The sequence below is a fragment of the Durio zibethinus genome, chromosome 16 (genome assembly GCF_047325235.1).
Source record: "Durio zibethinus cultivar Kanyao isolate XHJ-2024 chromosome 16, ASM4732523v1, whole genome shotgun sequence".
Taxonomy (NCBI): Eukaryota; Viridiplantae; Streptophyta; class Magnoliopsida; order Malvales; family Malvaceae; genus Durio; species Durio zibethinus.
This window is the reverse complement of record NC_143177.1, coordinates 18,905,049-18,925,577: the sequence shown is the minus strand read 5'-3', so window position 1 is coordinate 18,925,577 and position 20,529 is coordinate 18,905,049. Positions and strand designations below refer to the sequence as shown.

At 33.8% G+C, this 20,529-nt stretch overlaps 3 protein-coding genes across 8 annotated transcripts; 1 reads left to right on the top strand and 2 right to left on the bottom strand.

Moving 5' to 3' along the window:
• Positions 1-216: 216 nt before the first annotated feature.
• LOC111298317 (zinc finger BED domain-containing protein RICESLEEPER 2-like) lies at positions 217-1,161 on the bottom strand. Its single transcript, XM_022893083.2, has 2 exons — positions 543-1,161; positions 217-452 (listed from the first exon to the last, which is right to left on the bottom strand). Exons 1-2 carry the CDS (start codon positions 1,159-1,161, stop codon positions 217-219), a joined length of 855 nt encoding a protein of 284 aa, XP_022748818.2.
• A 2,803-nt stretch (positions 1,162-3,964) lies between these two features.
• Positions 3,965-11,977, top strand: LOC111293819 (diacylglycerol kinase 5-like). Of its 5 annotated transcripts, none has more exons than XM_022886791.2 (13): positions 3,965-4,326; positions 4,949-5,152; positions 5,224-5,346; positions 5,452-5,580; positions 5,994-6,079; positions 7,103-7,226; positions 7,590-7,638; positions 8,316-8,398; positions 9,459-9,526; positions 9,933-10,007; positions 10,801-10,888; positions 11,011-11,127; positions 11,401-11,977. In XM_022886791.2, exons 2-13 carry the CDS (start codon positions 4,961-4,963, stop codon positions 11,731-11,733), a joined length of 1,467 nt encoding a protein of 488 aa, XP_022742526.1. In that variant the 5' UTR covers positions 3,965-4,326; positions 4,949-4,960; the 3' UTR covers positions 11,734-11,977. The 5 variants fall into 5 exon arrangements, with proteins under 5 accessions (XP_022742526.1, XP_089601418.1, XP_022742543.1 ...); XM_089745292.1 differs by having other exon boundaries at positions 4,170-4,326; positions 5,245-5,346; XM_022886808.2 differs by having other exon boundaries at positions 4,170-4,326; positions 4,946-5,152.
• A 26-nt stretch (positions 11,978-12,003) lies between these two features.
• On the bottom strand, positions 12,004-14,898 carry LOC111293840 (protein THYLAKOID FORMATION 1, chloroplastic-like). 2 transcript variants are annotated; one of them, XM_022886835.2, is made up of 5 exons: positions 14,524-14,898; positions 14,127-14,394; positions 13,563-13,779; positions 13,121-13,236; positions 12,004-12,529 (listed from the first exon to the last, which is right to left on the bottom strand). In XM_022886835.2, exons 1-5 carry the CDS (start codon positions 14,726-14,728, stop codon positions 12,451-12,453), a joined length of 885 nt encoding a protein of 294 aa, XP_022742570.2. In that variant the 5' UTR covers positions 14,729-14,898; the 3' UTR covers positions 12,004-12,450. The 2 variants fall into 2 exon arrangements, with proteins under 2 accessions (XP_022742570.2, XP_022742588.2); XM_022886853.2 differs by having other exon boundaries at positions 13,121-13,177.
• Between the last annotated feature and the right edge of the window lie 5,631 nt (positions 14,899-20,529).

Here is a 20,529-nt window from a genome sequence, read left to right as displayed (position 1 = left end):
CTATTGCTTGATGTACTTTTTTAATCATCAATGAAGCTTCATCAAAAGAATACATTTTCATGAAGCAATATTTAACAAAAGAAAACTTTTTTGAAGGATCAAGAAGAGAAGCAATATAAACCAACATATTCATCTTCTCTATATTTTTCCAATACTTATCATATTTATCCTTCATTCCTTTGCCATTGCATTCAACTCAACATTAGGATTTAATTGCTATTCTCGCAAAGTGGAATAAACATCACATATATCATCAAGAAAAGTATTAGATGTGACGTAAGAGGTACTTGAAACTTTCACGGTGAGATCATAAAATTGTTGCAAGAAAAGGCAAAACTTCCTAACAATTTTCCAATCATTTTGATCAGGTACCCTATCTCTCATCAAAAGCTCACCTCTATAATAAGGATCAACATCATCAAATGCATCAAATGCCCTTTCAAACTTTTGAGCTGCATCCAATATCAAATAAGTAGAATTTCATCTAGTGCTAACATCCAAACACAATAAACTTTTACTTTGAATATATTCATTCACAATACATTCTTTAAACTTAGCTAACCTGGAAGGTAATTGTCTCATATATCTTATTGTCCCTTTAACACGAGCAATTGTTTCATTCATTTCCTTCAATCCATCACAAACAATAAGATTAACAATACGTGCAATGCATCTTAAATGAAGATATTTACCTCCCAAAATACTAGTTCCAGCATTGTTAAATTTTTTCCTCAAATATGCAATTGTAACATCATTAGAACTAGCATTATCAACTGCAATAGTAAAAATCTTATCAATCCCCGAATCATGCAAACATTTTTCAACTGCCTTACCAATAGCTTCACCTTTGTGACTAGAAATAGGACAAAAATTTAATATCTTTTTGTTTAGTTTCCAATCTTTGTCTATAAAGTGAGCCGTAAGACACATATAATTGACCTTTTGTAATGAGGTCCATGTGTCAGTGGTAAGAGATACTCTTGTAAAAGATGATTTCATGAATTGCTTCAAATGAGTCTTTTCATCAATATAAAGCTGATACAAAATCCCTAGCAACTGTCCATCGTGATGGACACGAAATCTAGGACATGCAACTGATATGCAATGCCTAAATCCTTTCGACTCCACAAATCTAAATGGCAACTCATTTAGAATGATCATTTTAGCTACAGCTTTTCTAACAGCATCTTGATTAAATTTTCAAGTGCCTAAAGATTCCACTCCTCCTGACGGCAACACCAATTCTGTTTGAGTACCATCATCCCCACTAACACGAGGAAGCTTTTTACAAGAATTCATGTGATTCTTTAAAGCAGTGGTTCCATTCTTTTTAGGATCAGCAAAAAATTCTCTGTCACAATAATTACACCTAGCTTTACGATTACCTTCCTCATTAACAAATTTAGTAAAGTGGTCTCATACCTCTGACCATGGCTTAGATGCTCGTCTCATCACTTTGAAATTTACAGTTTCACTTTTTGTTACCTCATCATATGCAGGAAGTTGAGAGGCCAATTGTGTTTGATTAGGTGTAGAATCCAAAATCATATTATTCACTTCATTTAACATTTTCAAAAAAAAAAAAGCAAGTGATCAAATTATATCCAAACAATAAAAAATAAATAATTAAATTATATTAAAATAATAAATAAAAATAAAATTATATTCAAATAATGAAAATATAATAAAGTAATAGTCACACAATTATTGAACACATTGGATATTCAAATAATGAAATAGTTTGTTAATCAAACTATATATTAGTTGCTTATTTTATCAACAAACAATGTAAGTGTCTAGCATTCTAACTCCCTTACTCCATCAAGTAAGTACTTTCATTCCTTTGGAAAAAAGAAAGTCTGTTATCAAAAAGCAATCGTCTTCTATGATGTCAGGGAGAAATTGTCTGCTTACTTGCGATAAGAAGGCATACTTTGGCTCTCTTCCATTCGTTGATTTCTGTCTTTCACTCGTGAGTTGTGGGACCATCCTCGAATCATCTTAGTCCACATCATTACCATATTGCCATACCAATATTTTTTTAACATTGAACAAAACACTTCTTCTTCAACTTCAATGTAAAAGCTTTACTCTTAAGAAATGAATCAAGATACGAGCAAAAAGCATTACAGTTACCTAGCTTAGCTTGAGGAAGATCACTCGAAGGATATGCTTTTGTATTAAGCAAAGAAAGAGCTTGGAATACCAACAAGTCATCAGCTTATTTGACGAAGAAAATTTGGCTGGTAAAATCATTTCTATTGGTCCGGGAGAGGGAGGAGTTCATTCATCCTTTCACAAGGGGATTCGTAAAGTAGAAGTCATTAACCCGAAGAGTGAAGATGATAACATCTACATTTACAATCGATTCTTGGATCCATTGCCTTCTTTTGTTCGTGAATCTCTTCGTCCTCCTATGCCTTAAAGAGGGTCCCCAATCTTAGCCTTCCCCTTAAACTTTCGATCTTCCCTTTTTTTAAATGGGTGAAGTTGGGGGAAAGAAAGAATTAACCACCCTCTTTGGATTTGCCCAAAATTTATGGAATTCATTTATTTCTCTTAAGAGTGGCTTGCTTTGGCTTTGGCGCATTTCATGTAACAGGATTGTGTGGTCCTGGAATATGGGTGTCCGACCCTTATGGTCTGTAAAAAAAGGAAGTTAAGTTTATGGCCTTCTATATAGATATCGAAACCCTAGCAATTTCAGGGTTCGCTAGACCCGTGTACCGAACAAAGATGTAAGAGATGCGACAGTTTTGTTCCAGTCTATGACAGCACTACAGCTAACAAAACTACGAGCTAAGGCACAAAAATAATACCAGCGGGAGCGAAGCAAGCTGAAACTGATAGAAACTGTTATTGAAAATGATGTTCCCTTCATTTTTATAAGTTAAAACGCTTTCCTCGACCAAAAAGAGTATTTTCACAGCTCGCTACAGATATTGTAAATCCAGCGTAGGGCGTGGAAGGTTTTGATCTTTTTGTTCCAGAACCTAGTCAATCAACTGGAGGAGTAAACAAGCCACTGAAAGTCCTAGACCTATTCATTCCGGGCTAAAGATAGGATCCATCTATCGACTCACTTTAAACAACAAAAGGTACTAAAAAATACCAAAAAAAAAACATTACAGTGGGCACACCCTGGGGCTGAGGTTTGGCCGTTTGGATTATGCTTTAGCTTAAAACATATATGAAGAATACAGCTCTAAACATCACGTTAAAAGAAAAAATAAAAGTTATTAAGATTTAAGAACTTACGATAGCGTCTTGGGCAGATTAATCTTTACAATGTCTGATCTTGTGTAGCAAATTAGAGGGAGCAAGAGATTAAGAGGCAAGTAGCCAAGCAAGAGAGTAAGATGGAGGCAAAGATGCAAGAGAGTAAGATGGAGGCAAACTGCAAAAGGCAGAGGCACGGTAAGATGCAATAGAGGGGAGCAAAGAGCAGAAAGGAGAAATGACGTGGGTGGATGAATTAAAAAAAGTAAGTTAAATTTAGAGTTTTTTAAGAGAATTTACATATTTACCCTTAGTTATTATAAGATTGATTAATTCGATTAATTCGATTATCAATTTTAAAAATCGATAATCGATTAATTTAACTAATTTAATCGATCTTAAAATCGATTACAATCGAAAATTGATTAAATCGAATTAAAATAATCATATTTCATAATTTTAGTCGGTTAAATCGATTAGAACCTATTTATACTCACCCTTAACCCTAAATAATTAAATTAGATCGAAATCTATCGTACGGATAGATTTGCCATCCCTAGTCGAACATAATCTCAGGCGTTTGGGTAATCAGGTGATTGGGTAATAGACCGAGAAGCAACGGCAATAGTGATCGCGGCGGGAGGATTCTCGTAACAGTGGTAGACCCAAAGAATTTGCCAAGTGGAATCTGACGTCAGAGCGTATTATCGGCCTTTTAGTTCAACGAATCATAAAGGGTGCAGCTGCTCGGCTCCATTAACAGGAAAATATAACAATGGAAAAAGCCTTAAAAAAAAAATCCCAAACGATTGGTTTCCATAACGTAAACATTTATTGACGTTGGTCTTGTGCTCTTTATTTTTTATCAAATAATTTCGGAAATAAAGTTCTCAAAGGGCAACCATATGATCTCTTTTATAAAATAAAAAAAATAGTAATAATAAATACCTATACAGAACAAGTCAACTCTGTCCTTCTACATCTCCTCTTTAAACGTTTCATACAAATTTCAGAACCCGAGTTAACGAACTGTAAAAAAGCTTTATTAATTCAACAAAAACAGAGAAAGATAGTTCGAAACCAGATCTCTTCAGATTCATTTACCAGGTACCTCATAAATCTCTCTTTTTCAATCAAATTTCATCCCGTAATCGCAAGCAATCGAATCTCCTTTTAATTTCTACTATTTGGTTGGTGTTCTTATTCACATTCTCCAACACCCACCGAGAAAGCTTCTCTTAGCGAAGCTTTCTGCTCAACAGTTTCTAAATACGGTTGAGTAAAATTTTCTTCTCTTTTTCTTTTTGCTTGCAATGGATGCCTTTTTGTGCATTTTTCGTGTTTGTTAAAATTCCTGAATTCGAATGTTATAACATAAACTTATTTTCTTTTATTTTTTGGAATTGTGATTTAGAGAGAGTTGACTTGGCTAGAAACTTTCTTTCTGATTGGAACCTTTTCCCTTCTAATCATTTAAGTACTGATAAGTCGCTCACCCTGTTATTTACTGGTATAATCAATCTCATCGTTATTGTTGTTCAGCGAATGAGCTTCTGGAAATCCGTAATGCAGGGGCTTTATATAAGAGATCACATAATTCTATGATTTTAATCTCTTCATGGTTCACCATGGTGGAAAATTTAAATTCTATGTTATTTATATTTTAAATATTTTGTTTTTAATTCTGTTGTACCTTGATTTTGACAATCATTGATAATTTGGTAAGCAGTTGGGCCCGACAATGGCAGAATCTAACTCGGACTTGTTGAAGGAATTCTGCATCCCTACATATATATTTAATGATGAAACAAAGATCTCTGATGTTCCTGATGCGCCTAAATTTCCAGTACTAGTGTTTATCAACTCCAAAAGTGGCGGTCAGTTGGGTGGGGATCTTCTTAAAACATATAAAAGCATCCTCAATGAACATCAGGTATGTTTAGTCTTTCACGATTAATATTCGGATATTTGCTTTGGGGTTTATCTCGGTGTAACTAATTTCAGGTATTTGATGTGGGGGAAGAGGCCCCTGATAAGGTGCTTCACAGAGTTTACATGAGACTAGAAAAGTTGAAACAAGAAAAAGATGAATTTGCCTCTAAGATTCATGAGAGATTAAGAATAATTGTAAGTTGAGCCTCAGATAACAAGGAGCAGCAGTGCAGTTATTATTATTATTATTATTATTATTAATTTGTTTATTTTGCTTCTCACGAGTAGCTTGTTCTTTAGGTTGCTGGTGGTGATGGGACAGCTGGCTGGCTTCTGGGGGTTGTTTGTGATCTTAAATTGCCACATCCACCTCCAGTTGCGACAGTTCCTTTGGGAACTGGAAACAATCTGCCGTTTTCATTTGGCTGGGTGAGTATCTGCTTGCTCGTATTAGTTGTAATCAAGTATAGAATGAGAGTTAAAACTGTAATGATATGTTTTCTTACATAGAGCAATCTAGGACAATTAATAAGTGGTCATGCTGTCATTTTTTGGGCACAACATGCTTTTAATTGGCTTGGTAGTATTTGAATTTTCTATACTCCGGTTTTGTTTCTTGTTGTCTTTTTTAATGTGGAGCAGAGGTAAGTTCACACTCTCAGTCAAACAAAATATTCAGAGCCCTTGCTTTCAGTAAAATTTGTAATGTTTGCTGAAAGTTCTTCTAATTCTTGATTGGCACTAGGCAATAGGAATCTGCTGGAAGTCTTTATATCATGAATAATCTCCTTAAATTTATGAGTATTCAGTGCTGGTCTAACTTGCAGTTTTCTAAATTACAGGGAAAGAAGAATCCTGGGACTGATCGTAATTCTGTGTTATCATTCTTGGAACAAGTAATGAAAGCGAAGGAAATGAAAATTGACAAGTAATGTAGTCGAAATGACTCGCTCTCTCTCTCTCTCTCTCTCTCACTCACACAGACACACACAAAGACACATGCTTGATACGAATTGTGGTTGTAAAATCTGGAACTCCCTGATCTGGCATAGTGCTGATGGTAGCCAAAGTGTGGTTTGCATATCCAATTTCAGTTAAATGGGACTTTGCCTCCTTTAAGTGATGAACCTTTAGTGATGCGATATGCTCCCGTCTCCGCTACCTGGTTATCGTGTAAATTGTTGTGTACATTATTTAGACACATGTAAAACACTTGTCAATCCTTTGATCATGTATTAATAGCTATCAAGCATGCAGTAGGGAACAATTATGATCTATTAATTCTCAATCCTTTCTGTGTAACTTTATAAATGGAAGTTCGGGCAAAATTAAATGTGTAACATTTTTGACATATAAATCTTCTGGGAAAGATGTAGTATATAAAAAAAGAGTTCAGTGCTGTATAGCTACATCATTGAGAGAACTTTTTTTTCTTTTTATTTTCTTGGTTGATTCTTTCCATCATTTTCACTAGTATTCAATTTTAAGGAGGACAGAATTAAAACAGATACAGATCAAATTAAATATATTAAGATTTAGCATAACAAAATAAGGCAGACTAAACAATACTTCTTTAAACTCACCCAATCAAAAAGCCTTCAATTCTTACAAGAGAATAGAAGAGATCATACTTTCATACAATATCTTAATTGAATTATATATAATGATCAATAAATTCGGTTTAATTCTCTATCCATATGTGCCAAAAAACGAAGCATTTTTGCATACCATGCTGCTTAACTCTCAAAGTCCAATTTATAACTACATTACTGCATTATTCTTTTTTCTTTTCACTTGTGTTTTTTAGTCTCTTTATGGATATAATGTTTCATTTTGGAAAAATATTCTCATACCAACATACATCTAAATTTCTTTTTTCAATTAAACTACAGGGTTGACTAATATAAAGAACTTTAATATAGTTACTGATATATGCATTTTTGTGGTTCAGTTGGCATATTCTCATGAGGATGAGAGCTCCAAAGGAAGGTTCCTGTGATCCTATTGCACCTCTTGAGCTACCACATTCTTTACATGCATTTGGTCGTGTCTCTTCAACAGATGAATTGAACATGGTAAAACATTCTACCATTGCCTTCTATGACTTCTTAGAAACATTTCTCTGTCTTACTCTCTGTTTTTTGCAATCAAGAAACTGTATGCTATTTAAAAGCTTAAGGCTATCTCTTGTAACTTGCAAGTAAAAACTTCCAATACCCTTTTATGACTTTGAATGGTTCTTAATTTTCTTTGCTCTTCATACCATATGAATATTTTCAGTAGCACATAATCCTTCCTGAAACTTTTGGTCTAACTTCCAGTTTACATTCTCTACCTGATTCTTGAGATTTATGAAAGAAATCCAATAGGTGTATAGAATCATTATACCATAGTTGGTATTATTTTCCATTCTTATTTGAAAAGGTTTTGCTCCTCAGGAGGGTTACCATACATTTCGTGGGGGATTCTGGAATTACTTCAGCATGGGTAAGAGTACTTTCTCCGGACAAGTATTCAAACTGTTATGTTGATAACATAAAGCTATCTTTATCTTCTTACAGAGTGTCTTATAACTGTGGATGCCTTTAAAATGCATCTGTTTTTGTAATGATGCTTTAAAGTGCAAATTGATTATAATTTCTGACATAATAAATTAATACAGTTTTTTATTCCTTTTACTTTCCGTTGCCTAATAGAAATTGAACAATTCTAGTAAAGAATATATGATTGAACAAAAACTTTATCAAATGTTAGGTTTCTTTATGCGTCCAGTTCCATTTTACATCTGGTTGAACTATCGTTTTGAAATTCCAAGAAACTAGTTTTTGAGTCCTTTTGTTTCTTTTGCAAAGTTTGTCTTTACTGTCTTACTATCTCCTCCATTTCTCCTTTTTGGGTCCACTTGTTAGGCTAAACAAGAGGAAGTTACCCTCCTCTTCCTGTAATTGAAAGGCAGGATTTGATCACTAGTCCTGGTGCAACCACCAAAAGACTTTACCTGCTAAGCTAGTTGACACTTACATTGCTGTCTTACAATCCAATGTAAATGACAGATTTGTTTACTCTCACCCTCTAGTTAGTGTCTGGTTTATTTAGATTTGTTTCTAACATGACAAGATGACGACCGGTTACCCTCATTACTATTGTTGTAATGTTGTCTATAGGAATGGATGCTCAAGTATCTTATGCTTTTCACACTGAGCGAAAGTTGCATCCAGAAAAATTTAAGAACCAGTTGGTTAATCAGGTATAGTTCTGCATGGTGTCATCTGCCTTTTTTTTTTTTATGAGATGGGCACATGCAGTCAAACCATCACTGTTTTCCTTTTTCAAGGATGTTACATGATTGACTGCTAGCATATACTTTCATTGTAGACTTATTCTCTTTCAGCTTTAAGGAAAATCATTTTCAAGAACAATCTTTTTCGAGAATTAATTATGTTACCATCCATACCTGAGAAACTGGTTAGTAAGTTTTTCAACTTACTTAACATTTACTAAGAAATTAAAGGGATTAGAAACCATGCATGACACCAGCTAGATTGGTGGTCTTGTATATTGCATATGGATAATTTCATTGGAGAAGGGTGTGAGCAAATCCAAATGGTAGAAGATGCTGCTGAATTAATAATTAATTACATCTTTAGTTGCATTGTTTTGTTAAGAAACTAATGCACATTGTAGGTGTGGCATTTATCTGCTGTCCAAACTGGGACGGTAAACTTATGGGTGAGGTCCTACTTATTGAGTCAATGTGTAATCTAACTTTCTTACTTATTAGAGTGGGAACTAAATTCAAATGTGAGACACTTTGTTCAACACTTCCATGTGAAGTGTTTAAGAAAGATATTTGAAGCTGATTAATGCATTAAATTTGAAATTACTCTGGCAGGCTGCCAAAATGGAGCTCTTGAGTTTCCATTTGTAGAGTTGGTTTACCTGGATTTGAACTACTTGAGTGTCTATTATAACACATCAACAGCACTTAACTTTTTTTTTTTTTTTTTTGCATTTGATACTCAACAGTTTCAATCTTCTTCATAAAAGTGGCTTTTATGAACTCCTCCACAATGATTTGTAATTATCTTTCTTGGTGATTGAATACACATTTATGTGCTGTATAATGACATAACGTGTTGTATAGTGGCATACTTTTATTTATGGAATATGTACATGTTTGTAGGTGTGTGTTTCTATGCATAGATATGTATGTTATCTGGATCTTGCTTGTCTTTGAGGTATATTCTCCCTTAGGAAGATATGCTGGTTATTCATTTTTTCATGTTCCCCAACTTTCTTTCCAACAGAGCACTTATGCAAAGCTTGGTTGTACACAAGGGTGGTTTGCCGCATCTGTTTTTCATCCTTCTTCGAAGTAAGCGTGGTTGCTTTTTATCTTTTATCCATAATAGTAACTTTTTTTTTCAAATCATAGGCTTACGTTCAAGTTTCATGCATTTTCCTTTCGTTGAAGCATGGCTTGTTTTCTCTAATTAATTGTTGATAATGGAAAATAAAATATAAATTGAAAAGAAAAAACAGGAAACGTGAAGGTGTAATATGATAAGTATTGAAATGTTTCATGTTATACTACCACTTGTAGTGTGAAGATGGAATTTTAGCCTTTTATTTTGAGATAAATTGTGGCACAATGTGTAGAGAAATCTCTTTTGTTCTCCCAGGTACTTACAGTAGGCTGTATAAAGTAGAACATCTCTCACCAAATAATTTCGGCTTCTTTTCTTAGTAAATTGAAAATTGTATATGATCTGAAACTACAGGAATGTTGCCCAGCTTGCAAAAGTGAAAATCATGAAGAAACATGGTCAATGGCAAGACCTCCAAATACCTAACAGGTAATTCGGATTTTGTCTTATGGAGGTTACTGGCTTTAGACCATTTTTATTTTTCATATGTAAAAGAGATAGATTTGTTCAAGCCAAGCATTTCCATTACCACACAATGTAGAAGAAAAATATAGCAATATGGTTCAAATGATGAGTATAAATGTTGATCACAACTCACGACAAGCATGTGACAAGATATGTAGCTCATCTCTTCAGTTCTTGGAATTTCTTATCTGCTAAATGGTAATTCATTTTATATTATTATATATTAGCATTTGATTATTAATGTTATTGTGTTAGAAATTATTGACAAATAGAACAACTGAACAAGTATAAAATAGATTAATGAACCTAAATAAGAGAAAAGGCCTGACAGTTCTCTGGTGAAAAGAGAAAAGAGGTAGCTTACTATTCATTGCAGCTTTTCTTTGGTTAAGAGACAGTTGTTTGCAAAAATTGGCCATGCTATATTGTAAAATTTCTAATTTTAACCCCAAAATTTCTGGGATAGCTTCAACAACATTATAGACACATCAATGTGGCTCTCTTTGTTGTTTGTGCAACATAGTGTTGTCTCTTTCTTCAATCTTCCTAAGTTTCATGTCCTTATTCTTGTTAATTAGATGATTCATGCTTTTTAACAATGAAAATGTTGTTTAAAGAGTTTTTGTGAAGTAAAACAACTGCTGCTTATTTCATATTTTTCTACTTAATTTCGTAATATTGCTTTCACTGTTGTTAACGAAGGGTGCCTCTTATGTATTTCTGTTTTGTCCCCGGACCCCCTCCCCAATTTAAACAGCATAAGGTCAATCATATGTCTCAACTTGCCCAGCTTTTCTGGCGGCCTGAATCCTTGGGGAACGCCAAACAGCAGAAAACTGCGTGATGTCAGTTTCTATATATTTCATTTGATGATTTGTTTTGTATTTGAATTTGGTTCTTTATGGTTAAGAAGCATGAACTTGCTCAAAAAAATCTGATGAAATATTTCTCTGAATCAACTTTACAGAGAGACCTGACTCCACCTTTTGTAGATGATGGCCTTCTCGAAATTGTTGGTTTTAGAGATGCTTGGCATGGGCTCGTGTTGCTGGCTCCAAATGGACACGGAACTCGTCTGGCACAGGTAATAATCAAAGAAGGCATAATCCAGCAGTCAAACCCTCCATTTAGAGATGACAGCCCTACTTTAAATCCCTCTCTCCCCAAAACTAAGGAAAAATTTTATGAAAAAGAATTTATCGAATCAATGATTTTACTTCTCCCCTATATTTTCCTTCATTCCTACAAGGACAAGAAATTAGTTAAATTGATCAAAATGTTACATGGTATAAATCTCTTTGTGTGTTTGGTTCAGTATTTCAGTATTTGTTATTATTTGTTATCTGATGGCAACTAGGCACACCGAATCCGCTTTGAGTTTCATAAAGGTGCTGCTGACCATACATTTATGAGGATTGACGGGGAACCATGGAAGCAACCACTGCCAATTGATGATGATACTGTTGTGGTTGAAATTTCTCACCTTGGACAAGTCAACATGCTTGCTACCCAAAATTGCCGGTCTAAAAGTGTCCGTGATGATCCTTCATCAACTAGTCATCACAATGGTGAGGAAGATGATGACAGTGATGAAGAGGACTCCAGAAATGAGGCAGATGAGTTTAGGAAATTTGGTGCAGCAGCCACCTTCAGAATCCCTGATGAGGTTGATATTTCTCAACTTAGTTAAACATTTAATATTTCACTCATCCTGTGTGAGTGTGATTGTCGGGGTTTCAGTAATAATTTGGGTTCAACAAAGGCTGCCGTTCATATATAAATTGTTATCTTAAACCAGATGATGCCATCTTAATGATGCCATTATCTGGAGGAAATTCTCGTCTTACAAGATTATTGCTAACGGTATTGGCTGGTTAATTTTGCGGTGGCTCTAACCCATGAGCAGTGAAAATGTTTATCTTTATTTGATGTCAGTATCAAAGTGTCAATGCACCAAAAATTTAACGAATGACATGCATTACAATGTATATGACACTGATAATAATATTTGAGTTAACATGATACACTATTTGAAAGGCTTGCACTGGAACAATGAGGATTCCTAGATAAATAGACAAACCAGAGTGAACCTCCTTAACATTTACACAATCTCATGTACGGATTGTACTGAAAGAAGTCAAGAGATGGGACAAATCGCCACGAGTTCAAATTGAACTACCAAGTTACATTCAAGAAACTGCAAGACTAACACTGCTACAGTTGCAACTTGTGAACAAAAGACATTTGGAAGAGTAAGACTGTACTTGAAAATACATATATAGTATGCTTCTCAACCCCCAATCTGATGACAAATTGTGCCTAAACCCTGAAGGAAGCAAACAAAAAGGGGATTGATAAGCAAATTGGGAGTGGAGTAGATAGATCAAATTACTGGCGGGCCCACGTATCAGTATTCCCCCAAACATTTTTTGATGGCTTCATTGGCCCTTTGTGATTCTGATCTTTCTTCTCTTTTCTTCTTCTCTCTGGAGGTCAAAAACATTTTAGATAACAGCATCATATAAAAGAATTCAGCAACAAAGAAAAACTTGCATTAATTGCTTAAAATTGATTAGGGATTAATCACATCTGTAAGGTGAGGATCATTTCAAGTACATCCAAAATTTGGAACACAGCCAAAGTGCTGAACAAATCTAAAATTGAAGGCACTAATCTGGCTACTCTATTCAATTTTCGAGAGTGATTTTCAGGTAATCGAGGAAATTGTAGCAAGCTTGACTTTCACTAGCATGGTATCTTTGAAATTTAGTGTTCACTTATTTTCTCCCAATTTGCAATTTGTCTGCAAATTAGTATCCTTGCAGGAGGTTCACACCTAAAAATAGCTCTTTCTTGCAGGAGGTTCATATCTAAAAAATTGCTTGTTACTGCAAGAGGTTCATATCTAAAAAATCAGTTGTTTCAAGAGGTTCAATAGCAGGAATTTACACTGTAAATGCTTTAGCACTGACTGATTATATCTGTTGAACTTATGCAGCACAGAATACAGAGCAAGCAAAAGAAATAGTGTATAATACTTTTAACTACAAAATGTTAACAAGGATGAGAGAATTTACCTATCAACATACTCCTTAAGCAACTCTTTCGCTTGAACCAGCTTGGACAGCATATTCCTATACACATCAAGATCCCGATCCACACTTCGTTTATTGATATTTAAAGCTGCACAAAGCTATTGTACAGATGAAACAAATTAAAATCCTAAGTGCAGTTGTTCCTTATATTTTATCATTGCAAGTTTCTTTTGTGAATTGTGATAAATCCAGTTCTCTTGTCATTTTCCTTTTTCTATCCTCCGCTTCTTGCAGGTACAAGTACAATCAATGGAGATTCTGGTGAAGGCTTTATTGATTTAATGAGAGTTCACTTATCCTGCCTAACAATCCTACAACAGTGTCTTACGCCTGCCACTGTTAAATTCTACTTGTGCTTAGGTATAAGTAATTTAGAACATAGTCCAACAATAAACCAATAGATAAAAGCAAAGGAGGATTCCACCTTTTCTAAAACTGTAGGTTCAGTTGCATTGGCCAGCTCAAGAAGGCGAAACAACCCGACAGCAAAGAAACGGCTATAGCTAAAATTCCCCTTACCCCCAGCTCTTTCTGCAGTGTCTTTCAGCATCGCCTCAATTTCTCCATCTCTTGATGGAAACTCAACAAGTGAACTGGAAGTTTGAGCACGAGCCCACTCTTCCAACTTCTGTGCATCGTTTCTGTAGGGCACCACACATAAAAAATTAACATTATAAGGAAACCATCTTCTCATTTACCTCAAGATTTAATTCAATAAAATGGACGCATTGTAAGGAACAGCATCCCAGTTTCATGAACAATACCATAGTTAAGATGTTGGAACACATGAAATACCAACATTTCCTTTACACATTCTACTTCCTAAGCAGAAAAGTTGAGCATGGTATATTCCATGCGATTTCATTGGCCTAGCTTTTTGCATTTCTAATAGAAAATTCCATAATCCATATCTTGAATTCCAAGGCATGCCAATCGGTATTTGAATCATTGCTTGGTAAATGAAGACATGGAAACCCGATAAACAAACCTGTACTGTTGGGGGTCCTCTTTTAATGCATTGATATAAGCTTGGAAGATGGCATCTCGATCCTCATCACTCGGATATCCTTCCATCAATTGATCATATACAGTAACAAAACCAAGGGCGAAGACGGCGTCATAACGATGAGTCCTCTTGTACCTCATCAAATGTTGCTGCACAATCAGCTCCTGCAAAACTGTGTTGTACACACTTGGGATGGGTCGTTTATATGCTTTTAAAAAATTGGACTTAGTTTCAGATACGGTTGGCACATCTGAAAATCAAAAACTCAAAACAGACAAACAAAATAACCTGTCAACAAAAGAAGGTTAAATCGAATAATCCTCTATAATTTAATTCCGAGAAGCCATGTTCCTGCATTGCAAAGGAAAAATTAACTAACCGTTAGCAGTAGACATGCAGTGAATAATGGATGGAGAGGCAGTCGAGGAAACTCCAACTCTGACGGAATGACATAAAAGGCTTATCCGGAAACGGAATCCTTCGAAATTGGAAGCCAGGTAACGAGCCGAAGAGACATTGACTTTTCCGCCGTTGGAAGTTTGACCAATTGCCGAGAAGGACAGTGAAATACCTGCCGCCGCCATTGGGATTTTTCTATTAAGACTACCTTTGACTGTATGTGTTATTGCCTATACATAAGTATACAAGAAGAGAGGGAGAATTTTGGGAAACTTTGGGTTTTCAAAATTCCGGAGTTCTAAGGTTAAATCATAGTTTGAATCCGAGGCTTTGCGTTGGTTTTTGAATTGGAACCGAAGGGAGAGGGATAGACGCTTATCCAGTGTTTAAAGGAAATGGGGGATTTTTGTGAATTTGGAGAGGAGCTCGTGAGCTTTTGACACGTGGCTTTTTTGTTGCTTGTTTTCCCTTCTCTCTCTTACTTGGGTGGTTTAGTTTTCCCTGAAAGGGAGAGTCTTTGAATTTGAGTGACATATAGCCCGAAATTGTTTCTTTTTCTTACACAGCTACTCTGTTACACTCACTTTCTCCTTGAAACACCGGGTTCACAATTTGTAATTTTAATCACGATGATACTGATGTTATATAATTTAAAATTTTAATAAAAATAATGTACAAATTTAAAAAAATAATATATATGTTTAAATTTAATATATAATATAAATTATGATATAATAATTTTTATATTTTATACATATTTAATACAAAATAAATATAACACAATCACATAAATTACAAAATTTACTTTACAACCAGGTAATGTCTTAATTGCCTTTCCAATTTTACAGAATTTCTTTCCGAAAATGCCAATTTACTGTCAAGGATAGACCTTTTTTATGAGTTAGACACAAGGTTGAGCGGCTACGCTACAAAAAAAACGTGATGGGCAAGGAAGCGTAACAATGGGAGTCATTCAGTTTCGCAAGCAAACGAGGATCAATGTTTAGATTGACTCAACTTCCTTGTTAGTAGTTATCAAGCTTAATGGAATATGGTCCAGTGTTTGTTTATCTTATTCAGGAGAAGATAAGATTATGGCAAAGGAATGCTACAAAATGATGACATTTTTCTTGCCTAATCAAACAGCAAAGTGGACTGCTAGCTGGAGCCTGGATGTAAAATTTCTGGTAAAGGGTGAATAGTCTACGGGCTTCAACATATTTTCATGCCTTAAACTCAAACTGAAATCTAGAAGGCGGGTAGAAAGCTGTTTCTGGGCTTAAATATATTTGGATTCCAAACCGCAGCGTGAGCAATGCACCCTTCATTCATTGAAGTTTAAAGAAATAACTAAACTAACTGTGAATATCTAATTTTGTTTGAACAAATTCTAGTTAATTATGAGAGTTTTAAAGTCTGGCTAGTTTGAATCAAATATTTCTTTAATATCGATGATTTTTCAAAACTAAATTGGAGACTAAATTAACTTGAACGTCACACGATCAAATTTGGTTAAACAAAATTAAATCTAGTCAAAATCGATCAAATATGAGCAGACTCATGCTCACCCTTGGAAGTCACAACCAAATGAGATTATTAAGACTTGGAATTAATTCTGTGTGATTTTAATGTACTAAAAATCTTGATCGAACCTCAGAATATATGAAATTACTAAAATACTCTTAAATGATATTTTCATAATTTGATATCTTCAATGTCAGTTTTTCACAAAAAAGCTCCAAATCTTATTTTAATATTATTTTATGATTTTTTATGGATTAAAAAACTTTGATCGTATATTAGAAGGTGTAAAATTATTAAAATACCTTTTTCGGGTATATTCATAATTTGACTTTCTCAAAGTTAGCTTTTCACGAAAAGCCTTAAATCATATTATGATATTATTTTATGAATTTTAATATATTAAAAACTTTAATCGTACTTTGAAAGGTGTGAAACTATCAAAATAACTTTTAGAGGCATTTTCATAATTTGACATTTTCAAAAAATTTTTTTTTGTAAAAAGCTTCAAATCATGATTGAGTATTATTTTATGATTTTTAGTACATTAAAATCATAAAAACAAATAAGAGATCATAGGCTTATAAGAAAATCACACAAAAAGGTCAAACTTTTAGTGGGGTAAAAAGGTATTTTTTCATTTTACAGTAGCACTAAAGGCTACATTTTGTGCTGAATTCATTATGGATTGTTGATTTTTCAAGAGGATAGATCTAAGGGTGAAATGTGGTTACTTGGTGAATAAACTTGGGTGATGATAGGAGCTTTTGGATGGAAAATTGATCAAAGGTTAGCTTGCATTTGCATAACTTATATATTCATCATTTAGGGCTGGAAATAGATGAGGTGACAACAATATTGGTGGCATGTAAAGGAAGAAAAAAGAAAGAAAAAGAAAAAAAAATTTGAGAAACTTTGGAAGGTATAATCCTTCTCTATCTTTCATGCATTTTCATGTTAGTTTCTATGCTTTTCTATATTAGTTTTCTTTGGTTTTTGTGATTTTTCAAAGAGGAATAGCTCTCTCCATGGTGTTTTTCCCCATAAATCTAGGTTTGATCCAATAAATTCAATTGCCTAAATCAATAGTATTCGTTTGAAGTAAGAAATATCAAGAAATAGCAAAATGTCCACCATTGAAAACCTTTTGGAGGTTCAACCAAGCTTCCCCATACCATGGCTGAACCTCTCTTAGGTTCATTTCTATATTTTGCTAGCTTTGATTGATGTATATAGATGAGATGTGGTTGTATTGAATGTTATTTGCATGTTGTTTACTACTTTTATGGATTATATGTTGTGATCGGTTAGGATTTATGTTTCTAATGCTTTCTATTTTACTAGCTTATTACATATTTGATGAAAATCCTTTAATAATAAAATGCCTTCCTAAGTTAGATTTCTATGTGTTTGATAACGTTTTAGCTAAATGAATGATTGAGTGTTTGTGGAAAAGCCATAGGAAGCATTTGGCCAAGCACTTCTTATTATTGAGCCGAAACTTCCACCCTTGCTTGGTATGGTTAGAAGTTGACATTTTCATGCTTGTTTGCTTGTGTTTTTAGTTAGATTTTTATGTTTTCTATAAGATTTCTATGTTTTCTATATGTTTAATAAAATTTTCTAAAAATAAAAAAGTTGAGTTAGTGAATTTTCTAGTAAATTTTACTTTGTTTTGCACATGTTTGACTTGAAACAAAATGGTATAGAAGTTGCTCTATTTGTGTGGCCAATGCAATGGAGCTTAAAAACAGCCTTCAAAGTTTCACCCTAGCCTCCAACCATGGCTTGGTCAAACCTTTATGTTCCTTTTAACCCTTGGCATTTAATTTCTTTTTGGCTAGGTTTTTGCATGCATGTTTAGTTTGTCATATGTTTGAGAATTTTCCTAAATTAAGGTTTTCTTATGTAGCTTTATTTCATGCATTAAAGGTTTCATTTTTACATTAATATCATGGTTATCTTGCACATGCATTGTCTATGCAAACCTTAAACCCAAACATAAACCATAAATGCCCATATAAACCCAAAACACAAATCTCAAACCCTAAAACAAAAACCTAAACCCCAAACACACCCTAAACCCCCATGTAAACCATAAACCCCTATGCAAACCCTAAACTCCAAACAAAAACCTTAAACCCAAAATACAAACCGTAAACACCCTTGTAAACCATAAACCCCAAACACATCCTAAACCTCCATGCAAACCATAAAGCCCCATGCAAATCCTAAACCCCAAACACAAACCTTAAACTCAAAATACAAACCTTAATCACCCATGCAAACCATAAACCCCAAACACAAATCCTAAACTCCCATGCAAACCTTAAACCCTAAACATAAACCCTAAATCTTAAACACAAACCTATAACCCCAAATCAAAACGCCTAACTCTTTATCCCTAACCTAGACCTTAAACCTAACACAAATCAAACCAAAACCCAAAACCCTCCAACCCTAACCTAGACCCTAAACCAAACAAAAATTGAACCTAAACCCTAACCAAACCCTAAACCAAAACTTTAATCCCTCAAACATGAACCTAAACCTTAAACACCCAAGCAAATCGTAAACCCTCATGCAAACCTTAAACCAAATTGAACCAACGCCAAATTGAACCTAAACCCTACCTAAACCCTAAAAGCCAACCTTTGATTAATCCTCATGCATTTGCATTCCATTTTAATATATTTGTCACTTGCATACTTGAATTATCATGCATTTACATTTGTCATTCATATTTTAATTGTCATTCATATAGTATATCTTCATGCATGTTATTCACATGTTTTATAAAATAAAGTGCTACAAGAAAAAGTTTCAATTAACAAAAAAATAATGTAATATTTTAAGTAAAAATAACTCTTGAGATTTAGCTTAAATATAGAGGAGCTTTTAACGGTTATCATTTATGCAAATTATTGTCTTGATTTTTAGGACATTTTGAAAACTTTTAAAGTTAAGAACATTTATGAACTTCGCCTAAATATAGGGTAGTGTAGGAAATATGTCAATACTTAAGACTTTTCATCATGATCAAAAAATGATTGCTTTTGTTTTTTCAAAGAAGTTAGAAATACAAATGATTTATTTTCAAAAACATAAATTTTAAAAGACTAAATTTTTTAAATGAATAAATAAAATTAAGAAATTAATTTATAAACACTAAATTTAGGATTTTTTTTACAAAACCTCAATGATAACATTAGGGTTGTGCAGAAATCAGTTTTCATAAAAAAATCAATAAAAAATCGATTTATATGTTAAATCAATTTTGATTTTTTTGGTTAAATATATTAAATCGGTTTGGATATCGATTGAATCGATTTAGGTGGTTGATTTTTGGTTCCAAGATTCATGAACCGAATTGACTGAAAAACTCGATTAAATATTATTAAAATATTTTATATTTTTATTAATTTAAATTTTTATATTCTTTTTTATTTTTTACATTTTATAATTTATACAAAACTAAAAGCAAAAGTCAAACTTTGAAACTGAAAGTGAGTGAAACCTTAAGTTTTGTTATTTTCTCTCACTGACGGTCAAAGCCAACTGCCAATGCAAGTACGCAACCCTTATCATCGCCAATTCACCTAAACACCTACACCCACTCAGTCACTCACCTTTGCAACCATTTCCCAGTTGATCACCGACGACCAATGCAAGTACGTAACCCTTACTGGCTTACCCAGGCACCCATTCAGGCACTCATCCTTATAGCCATTTTCAGGTTGATTTCGAAGGCACAAGCTTCAATCAACGACCACTGACCACCGATGACTATTGTAACCTTTAATCGACTCCTCTCACCTATCACAGCTCTTTATCTGCTCGATCTTCTCTCTTTTACAACTTAACTGAACTCAAGGTAAGATCTTTAATCCTTTTTTACCCATGCTTTTCGATCTCGATCTTCACATCATAAGTCAAATTTTGCTCATTTTGAGTATGTTGCTATTTTTTCTTATATTTTAATTTCCCCTTATATTTTTTCTTTTTCTTTTAAAAGTTGCTATTTTTTTTCTTTCACAACCTAATATGGAACGATAAACCATTCATTTTTTAATATGACAAAAGGTTTGTTCTTTCTGTTATCTTGATTTTATATTTTAATATACTAGGAAATCATTAGTTAGTCTGAAGATAACTAGAAGTTTATGCACTTAGTTTTGGTAGTATGCATGTTTGTCTTTATGCAACTAGTTTACTGTTTATTTCATCATGTGTATGGGAGAGAAATGGAGAGTGGTTTTAACACCTAAGTAAAAAACTCAATATCTTCTAAAATAACCTATCCTTTCTTTTTTAAGGTCTTCAACCTCCATCAATTTTGTTGGTTTGACAATTTTTTTCTCATATATTGGAACAAGTATGTGATTCTTGATGCACTATTTTTTATATAGATTTTAGGGCATGTGTTATATGTTTGTCATTAGTTAGCAGTTGTATATCTGGTGAA

Coding starts and splice junctions, on each gene's coding strand:
- LOC111298317 (XM_022893083.2), bottom strand. CDS start 1,161: ATGATCATTCTAAATGAGTTGCCATTTAGATTTGTGGAGTCGAAAGGA. Junction 453..542: donor GTTAGCTAAGTTTAAAGAAT/GTATTGTGAATG, acceptor TATTGGATGCAG/CTCAAAAGTTTGAAAGGGCA.
- LOC111293819 (XM_022886791.2), top strand. CDS start 4,961: ATGGCAGAATCTAACTCGGACTTGTTGAAGGAATTCTGCATCCCTACA. Junction 5,153..5,223: donor GCATCCTCAATGAACATCAG/GTATGTTTAGTC, acceptor AACTAATTTCAG/GTATTTGATGTGGGGGAAGA. Junction 5,581..5,993: donor TGCCGTTTTCATTTGGCTGG/GTGAGTATCTGC, acceptor TCTAAATTACAG/GGAAAGAAGAATCCTGGGAC.
- LOC111293840 (XM_022886835.2), bottom strand. CDS start 14,728: ATGGCGGCGGCAGGTATTTCACTGTCCTTCTCGGCAATTGGTCAAACT. Junction 13,780..14,126: donor GAGGACCCCCAACAGTACAG/GTTTGTTTATCG, acceptor GGTGCCCTACAG/AAACGATGCACAGAAGTTGG. Junction 13,237..13,562: donor AACCTACAGTTTTAGAAAAG/GTGGAATCCTCC, acceptor TCTGTACAATAG/CTTTGTGCAGCTTTAAATAT.